Source organism: Balaenoptera borealis (genome assembly GCF_965194805.1).
Source record: "Balaenoptera borealis genome assembly, chromosome: 20".
Taxonomy (NCBI): domain Eukaryota; kingdom Metazoa; phylum Chordata; class Mammalia; order Artiodactyla; family Balaenopteridae; genus Balaenoptera; species Balaenoptera borealis.
The window spans coordinates 16,147,838-16,168,243 of NC_138879.1; the positions used below are offsets into that span (position 1 = coordinate 16,147,838).

Sequence of the window (20,406 nt, forward strand, 5' to 3'; positions counted from 1 at the left end):
AACTATGGTGCTGGCTGAAGCTGGCCACCCGAAATAAGCATCTGCTGCTTCCTCTTGAGACTCTGGAACCAGCGACTCAAGAAAATGCCCAGCTCAGCCCAGCCTCTTACTGTGTCCCATTTGGCTCTGGCTCTCTCTTCCTCAAATTTAGCAAACTCCTTCCGGTCATGGATGGTGATGAGGAGCTTCCAGATGAGCAGAGTAGCAAGGCCGATGAGCAGAATGGCCCCCATCACTGAAAGCAGGACCACCAGGATGTCGGGACCCTTGGGACACTCTGTCAGGAGAGAGCACAGAGCAGGGTGGTTGGCAATGGAACAGGGATCATTCGAATTGGCTATAAATAAGATCTTCTGGACAAAGTAATAAAGTATTGGGTTGGCCAAAAAGTTCGTTCGGGTTCTTCTGGTGGATCGTATGAAAAACCCGACCGAACTTTTTGGCCAACTCACACTAGAAAGTTACCTGAAGGGAACAGGACTTATAAAATAAGCCAATTAAGTTTTTAAAGGAGGGGGGGTGCAAGCTTTAGAGCAGCAATAATCTGTCCTGATTGTTTTAAATCAGAGGTTGTTAGTTGGTCACCCACAGGCGGAATCTAGCCTACTCTGTGTGAGTTCACACAATTGGTTTTTGTTTTTTAATTTTTTAAAATAAATTTATTTATTTTTGGCTGCGTGGGGTCTTTGTTGCTGTGCGCGGGCTTTCTCCAGTTGCGCAAGCGGGGGCTACTCTTCGTTGCGGCGCGCGGACTTCTCATTGCAGTGGCTTCTCTTGTTGTGGAGCACAGGCTCTAGGCGCGCGGGCTCAGTAGTTGTGGCGCGCGGACTTAGTTGCCCCGCGGCATGTGGGATCTTCCCAGACCAGGTCTCGAACCCGTGTCCCCTGCATTGGCAGGCGGATTCTTAACCACTGCACCACCAGGGAAGACCCACACAATCGTTTATTAAAAATTTGATTTTGTGGGCAACATTGAATAATCAGGAGATTCTCCCCTTAGAATTTCAGATTCTTCTTCTTCTCTTTAAAAAAAAAAAGTCAAAAGACCTAGAAACACTGAACCTATATTTTTATAGGGTTGTAAATGGCTAGGGCTGAGGAGCAGCTGCCCCTTTGAGATGGGACATGTTTTTTAGTTTGCCAGACTCCTCACTACTCTCTCTTTTCTCCACTAAACAGAGGCAAAGTGTGACTTGTCATTGAGTCTGTGCCACTGTGGGCTCTGGAGCCAGACTGCCTGGGTGTGAATCCTGGCTTTCCACTTACTCTGCTATGTGACCTTTGATAAATTATTTAACCTTTCTGGGTGTCTGTTTCCCATTTCTCCATCTCTAACAGTAATAGCCCTGACTTCAAAATTTATTATGAGGAATAATTAAGTTAAATATATTGAAAGAACTCAGAAGAGTGCCTGGCAGAGTCAGTGCTCAATAAATATCAGCTACCATTATTACTGGTGTCCCTGTTTTCCCTAATTTACTTACCCAGCTCCTGTAGGCATTTGAGTTAGTTGCCCTAGTTGAGATATTTAACAGCCCCGAGGGCTGGGAACCAATGACCATTTTAGCATACTTTGAGACTAGGAGGTCTGCCAGCCAAGACAATATTTTGGGTTTCTTCCCAAAATATTTAGTCATCCAAAATCCTAACCCTATTGAGAACCAACTTCCTGTTCAATCCCAGTCAACAACCAACAAAAACAGAGGCACGTCACCCCTCTGAGGGCCAAGACGAGCTTGCTCTGAACAGCTCTGCTTCCCATCAACCACAGACGTCTGATGAGTGACCTCGCTCCGGTAACTTCCCAGGTGTTATGTAATTAGGTGTTTGTATATGTGAGTATTGATGGGCCTGGACAGGAGTCACACCTACTTTCCACAGTGTCTCCCACCTTCTTCTCTAAACATATACACCATGCTCACCACACACTACCCAAAAACAGCCACCACCAGAATCCAAGCTGGCTATTTCCCATCCCACCAAATTACAACCTGTCTATAATTAAAGAAATGTCTGGAGAGAGGTTGTGAGGTTCCAGTGTCTGAGGTCCTAGGAGTGAAGGGCCCCTGTTCTTCTGGGAAAAGCAGTTACGAATTCTCTGGAAGACTGAGGTAGGGCTGACCCTCAGACCTCAAAGTGGAATCTCTTCAATGTTACATGTCAGTACAGGCAGGACAGGTAGAATGCCAGATCTTCAGGGGAAAAATTAAATCTCTTAACCGTCTGTCCTGAAGGGGGTGGATGGCAGGCTTCCTGGAAGCAGACACAAGATCAGGTGGTCTCTGGAGGGTCCTCCCAGCCACAGTGATGATGACCCACGGCGGGTGATGACCCAAGGTCAGGGAAGACAGGGTAGGGTTAGCAGACTTGACAAACAAAAGTACAGGAAGTCCAGTTAAATTTGAATTTCAGATAAATAACAAATAACTTTTTAAGTATGTACCACATATTGCATGGGACATATTGTATTTTATCAGGCAACACTATCTGGAAGTGATGAGGGCTCAGCTCAGGGGAGCTCATACCCTGAGGGCTGAACACCACTTGGCCAATGCCAAACTCTGGTGGTGCCCTCTTCACTGCCCTGCAGTGGCTCAGCCCTTCAAAAAGGACATCTGCAAGGGCATGAGTCAGGGAAGAGAATGAGAATAATCTCCTCCTACACTCAGGGCCCCAGACGCTGCCTTCTTCTAAAAGCCAGAGACCCTGAAAATGATTGGAGGTTGGGGTGAGAGGAGAGGCAGAACTTGGAATTCCAGGACGGCAAGGTAGGAAACGTAGGTCTAGGGTCCCATATCCTAATGTGGAGGAAGGGGTCTACTGGCAGTAAGCCTAAAAAGTTACCCTCCGCTCTGTTAACTAGTTACGTGTTACCATCCCAGTTGTCATCTTCGTTCCCCACAACTCCAGGCAGTAGATTCCACTCTCAGAATACCAGGTCAAATGATTTTGGTAAGTGATACAGCAGGAGCACCAGCCGGATTGTTATAACAAAGAGATGAAGTAATGTTAAACCCCAAAGCAAGAACACACTGTCCTTCTGTAATGAGAAGGGACAATGGTACAGATCAGGAGGTTGTGGAAAAATCCATTTAATGTGTTAACACAGGTGGATGGGAAAGTGTGAGGAAGTCATGGCCAAACTAACCTACATCTGCTCCCCCAGAGAGATATACCCAGACTCTTCCCTCTCCACTTCCCCACGCCAGCCTTCCCTGAGTCACAAAATAAAACTAAGGTGATGCCCTTTCCTTACCTTCCTTCTCCCTTATAAAGGATGAGAGTTCTGGAAAGGCTGATGAACAATACCACAAATGGGGACCCCATGCTTTCCTCTACCCACGGGGACAGCAACACCCTGGGTGACATAGATGTAGCCCTCTTCCCACCTTCAACCCCTCCCTTCTTTAAGCAGCTAAAATTCTCCCAACAGACATTAAGATGTATATAAGTCTGTCTGTCTCCTAGGAATAATCAGTCCTATTAATTCATTCAAAAACTGTGTATTAAGTATCTTCTCTGTAAATGACTGAGCCAAGTATGGGGATATAACAGTAGATAAGACCGACACCATTCCCGTGTTCATGGAACTTATGATCAGCTGAGGGAGACAGGTGATTAAAGAAGCAATTTGATAGTGTGATGAAGGCCCATCTAAAGGGAAGCACAGCTGCTGTGAGAATCAAACAGGTCACCAAATCTAGTCATCGGAATGGAGGCTGAAGGAGGTCTGAGATGGCTCATCAGGGGACGTGATATATCTAAAGCAGAGGCATTCAAACACTGGGGAATTTATCACAATTACCAGGAGCATTAACAAAGAACACAGAGGCATAGGCTTGTGGAAGTAAGACAGGGCTCAGGACTCTGGATTTTTTAACAAGGGAACATACAAAAGTTTGAGAACCACTGCCCTAAAGCAGGGGCCAGCAAACGACAGCCAGTAAGCCAAATGCAGCTGGCCACCTATTTTTGTAAACGCAGCCAGACCCCTTCATTTGCATATAGTCTATGGCTGCTTTCCTGCTACTGTGTCAGAGTTGAGTAGTCACAGCAGAGACCATCTGGCCCACAAAGCCTAAAATATTTAATATCTGGCCCTTTACAGAAAAAGTTTGCTAGCCACTGGTCTAAAGAATGATTTGAAGAAATTCCTACGGCTGTAAAGAATGTCCAGTGACCAATTGATTTACCCTCTGCCTTCAGAAATTGTTTCTTCACTCCCGAAAGTTCTTGCCCACCCCTCCCATCCCCAACGGCCGTCATACTGTAGCCTTTATCCCTCTGCAGTGTCATTACCGATTTACATGCCTCTCTCCCCCGTGGTCTGTGAGTACCACATCCGCCTTATTTACTGTTATATCCCCAGCACCTAGCCCACTGCCTGATATATAATAAGTACTCAAAAATATTGTCAAATGATTCATCACTTAGTCCGTTGTTTAAGGGAATGAAAGGAGATGAAGGAAATAAGGGGAAGCAAGCAAATCTACCATGCTGGATGGTGACAAACCTGTGGTGGGTCTGTGTATGACGGGATGAGCTCTCCTGCTTCCAGAGGGTCTTGAGAACAAGAGGTAACTTTTCAGCGTTCAAGGCAGCCTTGGGCTGGTGCCTCAAACCCTTAACCACATCTTGTGGTGAAGCTGGCAAGGGCAGCTTGCCCTCAAACCTCAGGCCTTCCTCTGAAGCGGCAAGCAGGTTGCTCTTGGCAACCATTTAACTTTTAGAAGAGCAGATGCCTTGTGCTGGAAAGTGCTAGAATTGAAATTCCCTACTTCTTAACATTATCACCTCAAAAAACACCATGCTATATATACTCTGTTCCTTGATGAGCTCCATACCTCCCTTCTTCCTCTCCTTACCCACCTTCTTATTTTTCTATCTCCTAAATTAGCAAGTCATTTCTTGCTAATATTTGTATTTATATACCCCCACACCCAGATAACAGGCCCTGACTTATCACTTGTAAGGTCAGGTTTAATCTGGCTGCTCTGTTTAAGAGGAGTGATGGGTGGAAATAACTGTCTGATATTGGTCTCCCTCTCCCTGTGGGGCAGGGTCGGGACCCTCAGGGTTCACTCACCGGGCTCTTCTACCACATACAGGATGGACTTCCCACTGGAGTCTTCATAGTACTGGAATCTGACGACACAGTCCTCTTCATTCTTGTAGGTACAATTCACAGCATCCTTTCCAGTGTCCTCTGGGGGAGGTGGAAAGATGGGAGAATGAAAAACAAGTCAATTCCGGAAAGATGGAGCCACCTCCAAAGCCAGTCATGGGACGTCTGGGAACGCACGTGACAGGAAACCGTATGCCTGACATTAGGCAAGATGCCTAGATTTGACAGGGCTGTGGTGCCTGGCAATTGCCTCTAGATGATCCTCGCTGATGTACTTTGTCCCTCACAGGCCCTTTTCGGTTCTTATTCTTTCCTCTGGAAGGGACATGACATAAAAGTATTAAATAAGCTGATTCAAAACCTGGCTCTATCACCTACCAGCTATGTGATCTTGGCTAAGTTACTTGACCTCATCGAATCTCTCTCTTCTTCTAATCGAAGAAAAGATACCCTCACTCACAGGGATGGTTGAGAATCAAACAGCATGAAGTAAACTACCTAACACACAGTGGGCTTTCCCTTTCCCCTCTTTCCTTTCTCTGCTTGCTCAATGAGTCTCAATAGTTTGTTTACTCAGCCCTTATATTTCTTCTATTTCTGCTTCCAATCCAGTGTTCCTCTCCAGAGACATCTCCTCTTCTCTGACTCCCATCATGTTTTGTTGGCTTCATCCCTTCTAATTCTAAAACCTGTTATTCTGACTGTGAAACTATGGCTTACCCTCCACCAGCTGCACTATGCCCTACAAGATTAAGCAAATGTACCAAGGTCACACAGCAAATAAGTGATGGAGTAGGACTAGGACATGAGTCTCAAAGCACATCCTACGGACTTTAACTCAATATGCCTTCAGTAAACCAGTAGTATTATAGGACAGTGGAAAGAGTAAGGGTTTCAGGATTTAGTTCTGATCTTAACTCACCACTAATTTGCTTGGGCAAGTTACTTAACTTTCTTGAGATTCAATTTCCTTATCCTCAAAATGAAGATAACAATAGTACTAAGTTCGACTTTACTAGGTTGTTGGGAGAAGAATAAGATAATGTGCATGAAAAGATACTTTTATAATTTGTATGAGTTATAAAATTCCATACAAAGAAGCATTTATTTTTATGGTTATCATGGTGGGGGGCTGGGGTACTTACCGACTAACTTGGAATACCCATCTGGTCTAGATGATAAAAATATCTCCTATCTCAGCAGCCTGTTCCATCTAAGCTAATCATAGGAAGCCTGGTCTCCTCCAGAGGAAAAACTGTCTCTTCAAACTCAATCCCCAAATCACTACCCTCACTCCAGCCCCACTTTTGATATTAGCCAAAGGGTCCAGAGATCTAACTCTTTCCCATAACACCCCACCCAGAAGCTGGCTGGCTAGCTGTGTATTACTGTGGCTCTCACGGAAAATGTGTTTCTTGCCTTCATGGGAGATCACCATCTCCAGAGAGATTGCCATCTCCTGGCACCACCCAATGCCTAGCTGGCCCAGATAACCACGTCAGGTATGTGACAGCAGCAAAGATCATCTCCTTTTAAGTCAAGATGAAATACAAACCAGAATAATTGCAGGCAAGAGTTTTGCTCTCCATCATGTTTCTATCTGTCTTACTCCAGGAGGGGCTCTGGAGAGCCAAAAGGGCTTCAGGCTAATGATTTTGGCTACAAATCCATAAGGGCGAAGGTTTCCCTCTAAACCAGCAAAGCTGTATGCCTGGGCATTGCTTAACACTCTTAGTTAGATAAACTTAGTAAATGATTACTAGCCTACTAAGCTAAGATTATCATGGGCAACCACTTCCTCACTCTGTGCCTCAGTTTCTTCATCTGTAAAATGGGGTACGTTATCTTCCTTTCCTTGGGGTGGTAAAGTTAGGGTTGCCTGATTTATACATACTTTAAAGGTTATTTGCAGGATTTTGCTGAGCCCGTGGGCTCTGGGAAGCAGAAGGGGAAGGGACTGCTGAACAGATTAGTAAAGATGCAGGAGGACTCCCAAGAAAGCCAGCTTTTAAGTGCCTACTGTACATCAGGCCTTCACAACATGCCTTTGAGGTAGGAATTACTCTTCCCTTTTACAGATGAGACTTGGATAGGTTATGGGATTAAATCGGAAAAATTTAGAACGTGGGTGTGTGCAACTGTATGACATGCCGAACTTACTAAGCTCCTTCACAGGCTCAATCTCATCACGACAGTAACGGCTGCAGGTATTCTCCTCGTATAGGGCTCCTCGGTTAAACTTCTTACACTCCACACACTCTCTAAAGGAGAGAGGATATACGGATGAAGGCAGGGAAGGAACAAACCTAAATGTGTTTCAGCCTGGCTCTGCCTGCCATACACCAGGAAAACTGTTCCACCCCAGAAAACAAACACAAACAAAAACATCTGTAAGACAATCCTGGGGTCCCAGATAGTCACGTCTGGAGTTCGGGGTGGGAGTGCCCTCCTCACCTATAGGTAAGGCCAGGTAGGCAGAGGCCCCCGGTAACTTCATTAAACTTCTTTATGTCCCATCCAAGACTGTGACAGGAGGGCGAACCCTACGCCACTTCTGGGAGCCTTAAAGTCAGAAATGGTCTCATAATTTGGGGGCCCGGTGCAAAATGAAAATGTCAGGTTCCTCATTCAAAACTTAGTAGGAATTTCAAAACAGTGACAGCAGAACATTAAACGAAGTGTAGAGCCCTTCCAAGCACGGGGTTCTGTACAAATGTGCAGGTTGCACGCCCATGAATCCAGCTCTGCTTAAAATAGTAAGAGAAACAGCAGTGCCACAGGCCTGGGCTAGCAGGGACTTCCTCTGACGCCCAGATGAGGGACATTTGCAGCGGTGAACTTCTCCTGTTTCACACAGTGTCCTCCGTAACCCCAGCCCCGCATCCCGCACAGAATCAGAACATCAGCACTGGAACATTCCCCAGGAGTCACCTGCTTTAGCCTTCCTCCCAACTCAGGGATTCAGGATCCAGCCTAAAAGAGAGGTTTCTCCAACAGCAGTCCAGCCGGTACTACTCTGTCCCCTTCACGCTTGGCTCTACCTCCAGTTTTCCCCCAAGTTTTCAATGGAAAGAGGAAAGCTAGTCATTTGCTGTGACAGTCTCCTCTCCCTAAAGCTTTGGTGAGTCAGAGAGAACCTGCATAGTCTGGGGGACCCCCAGACACTCAACTCTCTCCAACTCACTCCTCTGCCCACTCACTTCTTAAAGGTGCAGGCATCAGGGCAGGTGGGACACTTCTCACAGGTGTCCCCGTAGGAGCCCGGCTGGATGCAGACGCAGCTGCCGCATTCACACTTGCCCCGCCCGCTGCACAGCAGCCCATTGCTGGACATGCAGGTGTCCGTGCGTGTGGTACAGTTGCAGTAGTAGCCGGTCCAGTCGGAGTCACACAGGCAGTCCCCACAGCTGCACTGGCCATGGCCTGAAAACACACAGCCCAAGGGGGCAGACCAGCCAGTGAGGCCCCACCCCAGGACAGCATCGTGGCTTTACCCCTCCTCACATTGCCACACTTTCACCCCCACACTGAGCCGTTAATCATCTTCTACACTGTCCTCATAGCCTCATGCTTCTCTGCATGCTATTCCCTCTGTCTAGATGCCCTTTCATCCTGTGACCACTACCAAACTCCTACTCACCCTTCAAAGCCCAACCCAAATGTTCCTTTTCCTCCATAACTTTTCCTGACCTCCCCAGGCCAAATCAACTGTCTGCCCATGTGCTCTCCCAGCACTTATAAATACCTCTATTTCAACCCTGATGTTCAACCCATTTGCTTGCTTATCTGTTTCTCTTTCTGGATTGTGAGCTCCCTGATGGAGGAGCACATATCATATTCATTTTTCCAACAATAGTGATTAGCATAACATCTGGTACAGAGTAGGCATGCCATTAATGTTTATTTATCCATCCATTCAACAAATATTTACTGAGCTCATACCACAACCTGAGCACTGGAGACTCAGCAGTGAACAAGACAGGCAAGGTACCTACTATCATGGAGCTTACATCCTAGTTAAATTCCTGGAGATTCACACAAACCTCCACCAACATGTGCTCTGGGTTGTATTATCATAGTATTGCAAAGAGCCGTCAGCCCTAGTAGGAAAGACCTATTCACTTTCCTACATGAGTATAGGAATGGGACAGAGAGACTAGGGTCGGGGGTTGGACTGCTTAAATGTAGGCATTAACTCTCAACACTATATTCCCCTAATATTCATTTACCAAGGCTTTAAAACTTGGCTCCTAAACCCTGCAGTAAGGTGACTCATTCTGCAGGATTCTGAATCAGGAAGAAGTGGGTGAATAATAGAAATCTGATTGTTAATCACAGGAAAGGCAGGGAGCAAGGGAGAAGTAACCTGAATTGGTCTGAAAACCATGCCATTGTGTGAGCAGATGGGCCCCAAGATGGTGGAGGAGAGGGTGGTACACAGCCAAGCTCAAATAGCAACTAGCTGGCAGCCCTGTCCCCGGTGACCCCAGTGGGTCTGACAAATGTCTCTTGGCCACTATGGGTCCCCTGGATGGGTATCACCCACTAAAGGATGAGTGATACCAGCATAATCCTCTAGGAACCACACTGGCATTCAAGACTCAGACACACCGGGCTTCCCTGGTGGCGCAGTGGTTGAGAGCCTGCCTGCCAGTGCAGGGGACACGGGTTCGAGCCCTGGTCTGGGAAGATCCCACATGCCGCGGAGCAACTAGGCCCGTGAGCCACAATTACTGAGCCTGCGCATCTGGAGCCTGTGCTCCGCAACAAGAGAGGCCGCGATAGTGAGAGCCCCGCGCACCGCGATGAAGAGTGGCCCCCGCTTGCCACAACTAGAGAAAGCCCTCGCACAGAAACTAAGACCCAACACAGCCAAAAAAATAATAATAATAATAATAATAATAAATAAATAATAATAAATTAAAAGACTCAGACACACCTTCACTGTGTGTGTGTCTGCTTCCCAAGAAGGAAGGGAAATACAACCTCATCTGCACCAGCTGCCAAGGACATCTAGAGAGTAGAGCTACCGGGCTGGCAGAAGGGTGGAGAAAGAAGAAAGACTGCATTCTGAGGTTGGGTTCCCTAGTAGTATAGCTTGTGGTGAGGATTCTCGTTCCAGTGACTTACTGGGGAAGCAGAAGGGAAGGAGGGAAGCAGGACAGGGCAGGAGGCAAAAGCTGGCAGGAATGCGGTCTCATCCGGAGACTCCCCTCAGCCTGATCCCACGGTGGGCTCAGGAGCATGAACGGCACCACAATAACCTTGAGGCAAAGGGACTGGCTTTGTGTAACCCCATCGTCCATCAGTCACTAGCCAAGCTCTGAGAGCAATCCAGCTCCTGTCAGCTGAATATAATTCTCCAGACAAGGGGCAGCTGTGAGGTATTAAATCAGTAGCCCTACCAGCAGCTGGGGGATGGGTGGGCCAGCCAGCAGAGTGGGACCCCACAGTGTCCACTACACCCAGCTTTTGGCCACACCTCTCGGATAGGGAAAAGACATCACAGGGCCTGGCAGCACTCAGAGGCCTCAGTCTCCTCTGAAACGCTCGTCCCATAGTGTTTCCTTTGTGAGGCTAAACAAAGCGATATTTGAGAAGACGTCTGCAGGCCAGCCAGGGAGTGAGGTTGGGAGTGGAAGTGGCAGACCAGTGCCAGCAGGCTGACTCCAAAAGGCCCCGGCAGGGTCAACCCTTAAAAGGAAGCCACAGTGTGGTAATGTCACAGGACTGGCACCCCTCCAGAAAAAGGGGTTCACAGGAAAGTCAGGGGAGGAGGGTGGGAAATGAAGAGAAAGTGTAAGAAAGAGGAGGGAGGTAGGGAAGAAGGCAGCAGGGGAGGGGTGGGGGAGGCAGGAGGAAAGGGAGGAGCAGGTGTTCCAGGTCAGAAGGAATGAAGTCACTCTCCCCGTATAGCTTGACCTTCTGGGCTGACGCCTCACTCCACCGCCCTCCTTTATCAGCCAGCCCTTCCTCTGACTTCCCACCTCCTCCGTGAAGCCGCCCAGGCCTCCCCTGTCCACAGTGAGTCTCTCTCCGGAGGACTCCTATAACACCCACGTCCAGGATCTGGGAGGTTCTGCCTCGTGCTGTGAATTCTCCTTAGGTAAGTTAATGGAGAGCAAAACTGTCTTATTCATGCCTCTTTATCCCACAACACTGCGGCACACAGCACAGAACCTGGCTCACGTGGGCGCCTGATCAATCTATGTTCATGGATGTGGCAGGTGGAAGAGTCCCTTGAGGACGAGGATGCACGCCCTGACGTTTGAGGGGTGCTGATACCGTGCGACCACGAAGGCCATGCCTCCGGTGGGGAGGAGAGGACAGGGACGGCCAGGGGCTGGAACAATGGCCGAGGCACAGTGTTCCTGCCTCCTGAGCCCCTGCTTGAGCAAAGGACAGACCAGGCCAGCAGCTCTGGGCAGGGACAATGGCGAGCTGGGCCATGAGCCTGGCCAGGTCAGGAATCATGCATGACCCCCGTTCACCCCTATGGACCGAGTGACTGGCCCAGAGCAGGTGCTCAAGGAGCAGGTGTTCCTGAGTATCTGTCAATGGAGAATGTGATGATGGCGCCACAGGGTCCAGACCTGAGGCCAGTGGGCACCCAACGTCCTGGCAGGAAGGGAGAGGGAGGCCTCTGAGAAGCTGCAGCGGCTGTCTGGGGTTCCCTCGTGTAATTGGCAGGAGCACACTGAGGACGGCTGTTCTGGCACTGCTGGGGGGCAGGAACCAGCGCTGCTGACCCTGGCAGCTTTGTTTTGTGGCTTCAGTGTGGCCGGCAGCCAAAGGAAACACACTCTGGCCGGGGTCCCTCCCACATGCCTCAATCAGACCAGGAACAATCAGGCCACGGAGGAGCAGTGGACCTCCCTCCATCCCTGGTGCCCCCGTAGGCTATGTGTAGCCTCTCCTAGGGTAACCCTCTTCCCCTCAACCCCAAACTTCTCCTCATGGGTCTCCCATGTCAAACTTAACCATTCCCTTTGGAAACTAGAATATGATGTAAATACTATTAAATATTAGAAGGAACTGAAATTTCTGCCTCACACCCTAATTCAGATTGATCTGTGTGTATGTGTGTGTGTGTGTGTGTGTGTGTCTGTGCGTATCTGATCTCTCTTTCCCATAATCTCTCTGATATCATTTTTCTCCAATCTCTCTCTCAAATTTTGTTGGCATGATTAAAGGAAACAACTGTATAGCACAGGGAGCTCTACCTAACGCACTGTGGTAACCTAAATGGGAGGGAGTCCAAAAGGGAGGGGATATCTGTGTGTGTGTGTGGCTGATTCATTTTGCTGTGCAGCGGAGGCTAACACTACATTGTAAAGCAACCATACTCCAATAAAAATTAATTTTAAAAAATGAGTAAAGGAAACAATGTTGCAGATAATAAATAGGAGCCATTTTTGTATTACTTGGGCATGCTTTAGTATGACACACATTTACTTTCTTCATCAAGCTTTTTGAAAGGCTGATGTTAAAGTGAACATCTGGGTAAATTAGCTCAGCTGGTTAGAACCCCAATGCAAGTGAAGCCAATCTGGGTCATGGATTTGATCACCCCAGAAGCCAATTATAATCTCTCTTTGATTGGCCACACAATACACCCACAAACTGGTCCCAACCAATTTACAAATATCTCCAATCTATCTCTCACAAGAGGGATTAAGCCACAGTGACTACAACCCAGCAGAAATGTATCCCCAGTGCCCAGGAACAACTCAGACTGCCTAACTGCCTCTGGGAGTGTTGTCAGTGTGCCTGCAGATAAAGACTACATTAACGTTAGCTGGACTTCTTCCAGCTGGGGAAGTACCCCAGGAGTGGGCTTTGGGGCAAGGTGAAACCAGCTTCAGATTACCAGTGGGCCTCAAATTTTACTGAATTTTGTAATGAGAAGGACAAAACTCAGTACCCTGCAGGGAGAAGGACTCAAATTCATAATCCCCAATCTGCAGGCTGGGACTCTCTATGGCAGTGCTATCCAGTAAACATCTGTGCTGTCCAACAGGGCAGCTGCTAGCCACATGTGGCTCCTGAGCGACAGAGAAATGAAATTTTTTATTTTTTATTGAATTTGATTTAGATTTAAATGTACTTAAACTTTACTCTTGATTAATTTAAGTGTAAATAACCACCATATTGGACAACAGCGATCTAGAGTACAAAAAGTAATAGTATATCAATAGTGATAACAAAATAGTACCGACATTTAATAAGAGCTCACTATTTTCCAATCATTGTCCTAAATATACTGGCACATTAAATGTGCTCCAGGGCTTCCCTGGTGGCGCAGTGGTTGAGAATCTGCCTGCCAATGCAGGGGACACGGGTTCGAGCCCTGGTCTGGGAAGATCCCACATGCCGCGGAGCAACTAGGCCCGTGAGCCACAACTACTGAGCCTGCGCGTCTGGAGCCTGTGCTCCGCAGCAAGAGAGGCCGCGATGATGAGAGGCCCGCGCACCGCGATGAAGAGTAGCCCCCGCTTGCCGCAACTAGAGAAAGCCCTCGGCAAAAACGAAGACCCAACACAGCTAAAAATAAAATAAATAAATAAATAAAAATTAAAAAAAAAATGTGCTCCAATATTTTGCATATACACTACGATTTTCCACGTCTTTTGTGATGAAAAAATAAATTCACGTAAAATAATTGTCTGAAAATAAATAAATAAATAAATGTTACTAACTTCACTACATATTCTGACATCATGTAGTTTCCAAACCTATATATACTAAAAATTTAATTACCATCAGTCAGTGATTTTTTTTAAACTTAAAAAGGGGTTGGTCCATATCCTCGAAAAGATTAGGAACCAGTGACAAAATACTAGCAGAAGGGCAGATGAAGGAAAAGAAAAAAAACTATCTTCACTTTCAAGTTTCCCTACATCTTCCCACCCTCTTCTAGGAGAGAAGTCCCCGGAAGCAGATGCTCATTTTTCTTCCTTGGGCCCCTCGAGCAAGGGCAGAGGGAGCTGAGAGGATTAAAGAGAAACTCATTTCTGTTTCCTGCCATTGGAGTGGCACACCATCTACTCGCTCTGCCCCCGGGCCTTCCTGTGCCCACCTCAAGCCCTGGCCTGCATCCATTTCCAGAGGCTGCAGATGTGTGAGTGTGTGTGGGTACCAGGAAGGGAGGGGTGTGCAGTTCTACTCACCTGAGCACATCTCCCCCTTGTAGCGGACACAGGAGAAGTCATCACACTCGCAGTACTTGCCCGTGATCTTGCCAAAGTCACTGCTGTGGCAGACGCACTGGCCACAGAGACACTCGCCCCGCTGGCTGCAGATGGGCTGGCCCTCCCGGGGGCTACACTCGTCCTGCTGGGAGGGACGGTAGTCCTCTTCTGAGCACTCACACTGGGACCCCAGCCAGCCAGGCCCGCAGCGGCACACCCCACACTCAAAGGTCCCGTTGCCGTTGTTGCAGTGGTGGCTGTGAGGCTCAGCCTGGGCCTGGCAGGCACAGTCACAGTCGAAGGTGACCTGGACGGTGAGGCTGTCTTTGAAGCCCACAGGCTTGATGGTGAAGGACTTCTCCTTCTCCTGGGGGCAGCCACGCACCTTGGCCTCAATGCTGAAGCTCACCTGGATGGAAAGTAAGATCGCATTCGGACCCAGGTGGACCCTGTTGACACTCCAGCCCTGGGGGGAAAGAAGCTGTTCCCTGCCCTGCCCAGGAATACCCAAACTGGGTGTCCTGTCCCCCAGCAAGCTGGAGTTCCTCAGCCTTCCCACCACCACGGTCTGCAAAGCCAAAGCAAGAGCCTGGGGATAGTTGTGCAGTTGGGACATATCTGGCTGGGTGTAGACATGGTTTACAATCACGAGATAGCTTTTTTCTAAAATTCCACCCGTGAAAATAAACCAGCTCAAGCAGAAAAGAACCTTTGATCTTACAAACGCTCTGCCGTGGCCAAATAAGCTAGCGGGACTGATTACATAATATCATCAAGATATACAAAGCACTATTTCACACCACACAGTGGCCAACCACAGGCTCAGAGTCTACTGTGCAATTTCCACAAAACATTTCATCGCTTATGCAATCAAACATGTTTCAGGCCAATATTTTTTACATAGGGTATGTGCACATGTGCCTAGAAGATAGAGAGATGGATGGATGGAAACAGATATATAGACATAGATGATGTAGATATAGATGATATAGCTATAGATATCCCCGCTTTTTTCCCACCCCTTTCACCAACCCCTCTCCCCTAAGGCAGAAGCAGAGAAGAACCAGCCACTAAGGAAGGAAAACCATAGACGGACTGGAGAGGCAAAATGAACATTTGCATTCTGACGTTCCAGGAGGGTGGGTATTTTGTGTGTGTATGTGTTTATTTTTTTTTCCTTTTAATTTTTATTGGGGTATAATTGATTTAAAATGTTGTGTTAGTTTCGAGGGTGGCTATTTTTGCCTATTCTGTTTGCTGCCAAATCTTCAGCAGCTGGAACAATGCCTGGCACAAAGTCGGTGGTCAATAAATATTTATAGATGACACTGCCGTTTTACCTTGTGAAGCAAAGAAAGGCATTACCTTAGGGGAGGCTGGAGACCAGTTAGGGGCTGAAGGTAAGAAATATTTTCATTTGCAATCAACTGTGCATAAACAGAGGTAACCTAAATGCAAGTTTTTAAAAATCCTGATAGTGAAGTTACTTAACAGATAGAGAAGGTTTAGGCAACAGAAGCCTCAGAGGAAAAGCCTGGCAGCTCTAACCATTACATCTAACTTGTAAGGACGTTCAGAAAGAAGGTACAGGGAAGGAAGGGGTGGGTGCCCACAGACGCTCTGGGGCACAGGCTAAGGTCAGAGCTGCAGCTTCAGTCCCTGCCCAGCCCACCTCACCGTGTCTCCAATCTTGAGTCCGACACAAGACTTAAGGCCTGGGATGACCTCGTTGTTGAGACAGGTGGCGTTGAAGGATAAGGACAACTCCTCAGGGAGGTCACGCACTTCCAGCTCTACTTTAGAGCGGATTTTCTGAGCAGAAAAGGGCAAGAGAAGATAAGAAAATGGGCTGAGAGGAAATGAGTAGGAGCCAATTACATCCCAAGCAAAACCTCCCAGATGGTCCTGGACTCACCTGCAGTGCCAGATGCTGAGGTCCACCTGCAAGCTGCCAGAGCATCCCTAGGAGCCTGTTTCCTGCTATATTTCCAGCCCAAGACCTGCTCTCTCTCTTTCTCCACTTGCTTCTAGGTGAGTCTGGGTAAAATCTAAACCAGCTACGCCCTCCTGCAGGCCTCATGGACGTGCAAGAAGGGAGTGCTAATACTGGTCACCTTGGCTAGTAGCACTTTCTACCTGATTTTTCATCAACCTCACATTCGCCGTGGTTCAGCTCCCTCTTTTCTCTATTCTTGGAGCCCAGATCTCTGTCACTCTGCACCCGCCCCCCCCTCAATTTCAGGGCCCTGCTCTTCCTCATCACCATCCCCATCCTCTCTTTCTCTTCCACCTTCTCTAAGCTCTTCCCCCATTGTTCCTAAGCCTCCTTGGCATTCCTTTCTGAGCCATTTCTATCTCAGAAGGCTGCGTTCCTCCCAGGGCTGGCTATCACTTCCTGGCCTCTGGAAGAATAAGAGGAAGGCAGTGAAAGCTGCATGGTGGACTTGCAGCCAGGACTCCCAAGTCTGAGCCCTCCTGGGTAATGCCAAGTGAAGTGGACTCTTAGCAGGCCCATTCCCAGTGTAAGACACTTACCCCGTAAGCATCAACAATGAGCTGGAGGACATTGCTGGAATCAGTAGACAGAACCCCCACTGTGGTTCCAGGGATGAGCTCACTATAGTTCTAGAAAGGAAGACAAAGATGTCCGGGGATGACTGATGAAGCTGGTGGTCTCCAAAAGCCCTCCCCAAATCAGACTGAGGGTCTTGAAATGAAACTTGAGGGAAGGATGGGGTATTTTACTTGTCACTGCCAGGAATACATCTAGCACTTTTTCAGCACTGAGCAAAATTATAGAGAACCTCTCACACCCCTCTCCCCACTGAATTACTCCCCTCCACTACTGCAAGCATCAACACACCCATCCTGCTAGGTTCAAGGTTGGAGGAGAGAGACCGTCGAGAGGAATCATTAGCTCCTGGGTCTTTCCCAGTTAGGGACCATGGCCAAAGCTGGTGTGGGCTGGTTCCCTGAGACAAGGCCACCCATCACAGGCCCCACTCCCACTCCAGGAAGCCCCAAAGGCATAGTCACCTGGTAGAGATTGACTACATTTTCAGTCACTGCAAAGATCAAATTGATGTTTTTCTGGGACAGCTTCTCGGTCATCAGCCCCAGAGAGGGATAATCCTATGAAAAGAGAGGATGTGGAGGTTAGTTAAGAAGTCTATTCACATACATCCATGGATTCTAAGCCTTAGGACTTGGGTGATTTGGGGCATGGCCCTGACAGTAGTGGGATTTAAACCTTTTCACCCCATGACAATGTGAGGCAAACCCAAACCCAGTTGTGAACTCTAAGGATAGATAAAGAGGTACAGGCTGGTAGTGTCAAAACTAAGCACCTCTGTCTTCCTACTCAAATTCAATGCATTCATACCAAGGAGCAGCTTCCATGGGTCAGGTACTGCCAGACCTCATTGTTTTGAAGCTTCCTCTCATTTTGCAGCTACTGACAAATGCCTTGGGTTGTTGCTTGCAATCCTTCACCATGTGGTCTCAACCTTCCTTTCCAATCATTCACCTCTCTTCCCCTTCTACTTACCACTGAGCTGGCCCACTGTCTTTCTCCCACCTCGAGTGGACTTCTTTTTGGTAATCCTCCTCCTTCCTTAGGACCCAGCTCAGGTCCCACCTTCTCCAGGAGGCCTTCCCTGATCATCCCAGTTCATGATGAGCTTTCCTCTTTTGAATACCTAAAATCCTCATCAACTATTCTATCCAGTTAGCAGTAATCATGCATCTTCTGTTATTGGTACCACACCTCCTTGACTAAACCAAAATCTCCCTAAGGGTGGGACCTTATATAGTCTTGTTATCTCCCTTGGCCCCTGGTAAGGCCCTGCGTAGACTAGGTGTCAATCGTTACAGACGCGCCCATTGCCTGGTAGTGCTCAACCTGTATATGGCTGACACCAAAGAATTCAAGCCAAAATGGGGGTGATGGTAAATTATGAACATGTCCCTGGAATCCTAGACCTTTCAGGGAGCTCATGAGATCATGCAACTCAGGTTCCTTTTCACAGATGTACCTTTAAGCCACCTAGATGAGGTAGTTGCTATATTGTCTTTAAGGAATGAAGAGTTCACACCTCCCTCTAGATACTCAGAGTATCAGCATTCTGCAGGGCTCTACGTTTTCTTTATGGTTTACTGCAATTTCTCCTGTTTCAATGTAAACTCCTCTCCTCTTATTTAACCTTCTACGGTTAAATAAAAACAACTTATACAGAAAACAACTTATAAGAAGTCTTCTCATACAGAGCAGTGATTACCAGAGGGGAAGGGGTGAGGGAGAGGGAGAAATGGGTAAAGGGGATCAACTGTATGGTGACAGATGGAAACTAAATTTTTGGTGGTGAGCATGCTGTAGCGTACACCAAAGTAGAAATATTATGTTGTACCCATGAGACTTATATAATGTTATAAACCAATGTTACCTCAATAAAAAATAAATTAAAAAAAAAGTCTTCTCATGTATCAGCTAAACCATCCTTTAGCCTTCTTTTATTCCAGCTAAATGACTCTGAGCCCTTTATCGTTTCCTCACAGGACTGGCTTTCTATGATTTTGATGATCTTTGTCTCTTTTTCCTCTGTCTTCTTCCAATAACCACAAGAGAGCATGATATTCCAAGAAGGGGCTAATCCATGCACAGTCGACAGGATGGCCTGCTTTCCAGCTGGACCTGCAAAAGTCCTCTGGGTCCATTCTGGATGCCATGATGATGCTGCTGGTGCTGGAGGCAGAGGTAACACCGACCACAGTCAGGACCATCGCTAATGGCTGTACAGGTGGTACCCTGGATGAGGGTGTCCAGTAGGTGGGAAAGGTGAGGGCGAGCTGAAAAGAGCCCTGAGCCTTGCCCAGAGGAAGGGCTGCCATTTTCATATTCACACAAAGACTCTGCCTGGGTTAGGGCAGTCCTGGCCATAGTGAATAGGAACCATAGGTGGTACCGAGAATCTCACCATGGTAGTGGAGGCAGCATAATGGTTGTCACTGCCCACATGACACTGCCCATCATTGGGCTGGACAATGCCTGCCAGCCTTCCATCCAGCGCTATATGGGTCTTGGCATCAGTGGTAAACACCAGCAAGTGGGAGGCATCATTCCTCCAGCCAATCTTCTCCTGTTAAAAAAAAAAAAAAAAGGCAAAAGAGACAGCGACTTTAGCCATGTCACTGGTACAAAACAAAGACCCAAGGAGCTCCCCATCTGAAGGGCTAGACAAGTTGTCTTGGAGAAGGGCCTCAGTCCTAGTCCTTGGAACATAAGCTGGAGTTTTCCAACTCAGGGGTTTCTGTTCTCTTAGGAAAACAGTCTCAGGGCTCATTAGTTCAAGCAGCTGAAAGACACCTACTTCAACTCCAAATAGAACTTCTTCAATGATAATCACATGGCCCATCTAGAAACCCATCTGCATCTGCAGAGCTGGGTTGGGCTAGAAGAAATCCCATCTGGACATCTGCCCACTTTGCTGAGGTTAGGTGAACCCAGCCTTGACTCTGATACACTTCCAGAGAAGATCCTCTCCCCAGAAAACATCTGGAACCACTGAGGTTCAAAAAAGTATCAGCTCTGGCCAGGGAGTGGATACAAGCAGAGGTTGCTTATCAGGAGCAACTTATTGCTCATATTGTACAAAGTTCTGCTTAGTTCCTATCTCGTATTTCACATAGAAATCCCCACAGTTGAGCCACTTCCTGCCCCATTTTGATCTGCACCACCCACACCTGGCACTCCATGCCCTCCAAACTCACATCACAGACGGTAGCCTGCATGATGGCATCAAAGCCACCCTCTGGGGCATCTCGGTTTCGTGACACACTCTGCTTCTTCACCTCCTCATTGAAACGGGTCACCTGGTCAGTTAGCGTCAGCACATGTTTGTAGCCAAACATAGGCAAACAGGTGGTCTTCATACTGGGGAGGGAAGGAATAATTTAAGCAGACATCTGATGGAAAAGGCTGCATGGGGAGTGGGAGGGAAAAGAGGGGGACAGATATAGACAGTGGAATGCCCAGGCGAGTTCTATACAACTACTATTACCCAGACAGTTTAGACTCCAAACCCTTCAAAGTAC

At 47.7% G+C, this 20,406-nt stretch overlaps 1 protein-coding gene across 1 annotated transcript in view; it reads right to left on the minus strand.

Moving 5' to 3' along the window:
- Nucleotides 1–20,406, minus strand: part of ITGB3 (integrin subunit beta 3) — a 55,598-nt gene that overhangs the window by 4,244 nt on the left and 30,948 nt on the right. Inside the window, 10 exon segments of the mRNA XM_082370980.1 lie at nucleotides 111–277; nucleotides 5,087–5,206; nucleotides 7,286–7,386; nucleotides 8,326–8,548; nucleotides 14,296–14,720; nucleotides 15,989–16,128; nucleotides 16,852–16,941; nucleotides 17,353–17,448; nucleotides 19,290–19,451; nucleotides 20,083–20,245. Coding sequence (XP_082227106.1) covers nucleotides 111–277; nucleotides 5,087–5,206; nucleotides 7,286–7,386; nucleotides 8,326–8,548; nucleotides 14,296–14,720; nucleotides 15,989–16,128; nucleotides 16,852–16,941; nucleotides 17,353–17,448; nucleotides 19,290–19,451; nucleotides 20,083–20,245 — 1,687 coding nt within the window.